The 2419-nt window shown below is 60.9% G+C and overlaps 1 protein-coding gene across 1 annotated transcript in view; it reads left to right on the forward strand.

Annotated features, from left to right (window-relative positions):
• Positions 1 to 2419, forward strand: part of Plk5 (polo like kinase 5) — a 16358-nt gene that overhangs the window by 6794 nt on the left and 7145 nt on the right. Inside the window, exons 3-4 of the mRNA XM_029542021.1 lie at positions 1391 to 1591; positions 1658 to 1754. Of these exons, the coding sequence (XP_029397881.1) occupies positions 1391 to 1591; positions 1658 to 1754 (298 nt within the window). The remainder of the gene's footprint in view (positions 1 to 1390; positions 1592 to 1657; positions 1755 to 2419) is intronic.

Raw genomic sequence — 2419 nt, forward strand, 5'->3', positions numbered from 1 at the left:
TCACTCTGTAGACCAGGCTGGCCTTGAACTCAGAAATGCGCCTGCCTCTGCCTCCCCAGTGCTGGGATTAAAGACACGGGCTATTTAAACTTCTCAAACGGGTCCTTTTATAGGGGCTGGGCTGGGGCTATTTCTGGGGCACTAAGAGCCCTTCAGAGATTGGCACGAAGTAGGTACTCGACCATCCCAAAGTTATTTAGCAAACATAGGTGTTCTGCCAACAATGGACTGAGCTAACACAGGAAGACAGATCTGCTATGGAAAAGGAGTTGAGTGCCAGCCATGGGAATGGCTCTGTTTCACTTCCTGTCACCCCCTCCCCACCCCCATGCTGGCCGGCTTCCCTTTAGCAGGGGTCCTGGGCTCCCTGGCTGCAGCTTGGTCTCTGAACAACTGGGGACTGTCACCCCAGCTCCAAAGGAGGCACCAGTAAATTGAACCAGCCTCATTCCTGTGGTACACTCGGCTCACCCTCGGGGCTCCCTGGGGACCACTAAGACTAGGGAGCACTCAAGGGGTGCTTCTTGTCCCCCTCGGTGGCACGGGCCAGGCCAGATTCCAAATTCTGGCTCTGGAAAATTCCATAGCCTGAATCCAGCCACAGGGAGTGAGGCTAATCCCTCCGCATTTACTGTGTTATGTAACGTTCGGGATTAATACTAGAGGCAGATGGTGGGGCTCACACCCTGCCCTGTGCCTGCCTGGTTTTGGGAGTGAGGGGACTCCCACCTGGCACATGCAGGCGGGGGCCCCAGATTCTTAAGGTGCAGAAATGCTGCATTCAGCACGGGGTGGGGGCGGGGAGGGGTGGGCTCAGGCTAGAGGTAGCCTGAGGTCCTGAAGTCCCTGGCTCCTTGCTCTCTTCTATCAGCCACACCCAAACGTCCATCTCTACTTTAAGGGCCAGTGCCCCGTAGGCCATCAGAGCTAGCGTCGCACACATGCCCACATCTGCCCCTCATCCTGGTTGCAATGTCTTCCGTGGCGTCGCATGCCACGGTGGTGACTCTTTTGTGTCCATAGCCTCCCAGCCCTGCTTCTTTGGTCCACATGTCCTCAGACGTCCCCAGGCGGCCCTCTCTGAATCCCGCTGAGCCTTCCCAGTGCCCAAGTTGATGAAGCCCCACAGGTCGCTCCCATAGGAAGGATCCAGCCAGATGCGCTTGGTCCTCTGGTCACCCGCCTCCCGTGTAACCCCGAGAGAATCCTGGGGTGGGCACCTCTGCAAAGAAACCAGCAGAGAGTTCTACGGACCTCAGTTTCCCGGATGGGTGAACCAAGCGCTGTTAACAAGTCCCAAGAGGTGCAGGTCTGGGAGCGCGGCTGAACTAAGCCAGGTATCTGGCTGCCGGTTAGCTCCAGAGCACCTGCCACTGGGTTTCGGGTGCAGGCGGGACCCCACCGGCGTCCGGGCCCCGCCCCGCTCCACCCCGCCCCCACTCTCCAATAAGACCCGCTCTGGCTGCTCCCGGGCTCAGATCGGCAGCGCTGCAGGCAGCACTGGCTTGCGCAGTCCCCGCGCGCGCTGCGCACTCAGGCCCAACCTGCGCAGATGGAGCCCCGGTCCCGGCGGCGGCGGAGCCGCCAGCTTGTGGCCACCTTCCTGCGCGACCCAGGCTCGGGGCGCGTGTACCGGCGCGGGAAGCTGATCGGCAAGGTGGGAGTTCCCGCGCCCGTACACACACACACACACACACTTCCTGCGCGACCCAGGCTCGGGGCGCGTGTACCGGCGCGGGAAGCTGATCGGCAAGGTGGGAGTTCCCGCGCCCGTACACACACACACACACACACACACACACATGCGCGCGCGCGAGTTCAAAGCGCGGGAACGGAGAGAGTTGAGGGGGCGGGGGTCTCGGGTAGGACAGGACCCCGTGAGCCATGGCTGGAGCCTCGGGTCCCCGGAGTTTGGGGTCCGGGCTGCATGGTGGACCGCACTTGGTGCTCTGTCTGAGGGCTGTGCGGAACGTGTGCGGGGCGTGTGCGGGGTGTGTGCGTTTCCCGCGTTAGCGCGGGCGCTGAGCATCCTCTGGGTGCATAGCTGGCGCTCCGCACGCAGTGGCGGGCTGTCATCTCCGCGGTGGGCCCGCGGGGCTGTGGGTGCTGAGCTACGCGTGGGATCCGCGCTCTGCACCAGGCTCCCCTGCCTGGCTGCGACTGGGGATTGCTCCCTTACTGGAAAAGTGCGCGGCTTGGGCTCAGGGGCTGTCGAGAGTTGTGTTCAGGTGTCTGAGTGATGTGTGTCTGGGTGTTGTGTATCCGGGTGTACCTGGTTGCTGTGCTGTGTGCCTGGGTGTTGTTTGAAGGCATTCCCCTGTTAAACGTTACATCCTGTCTGGCTGCTGAGTGTCTGGGTGAAACTGTGCATCTGGGTATTGTTTTTTTTTTTTTTTTTTTTTTTTTCGAGACAGGGTTT

Source organism: Mus pahari, chromosome 9 (assembly GCF_900095145.1).
Source record: "Mus pahari chromosome 9, PAHARI_EIJ_v1.1, whole genome shotgun sequence".
In the NCBI taxonomy this organism is placed as follows: domain Eukaryota; kingdom Metazoa; phylum Chordata; class Mammalia; order Rodentia; family Muridae; genus Mus; species Mus pahari.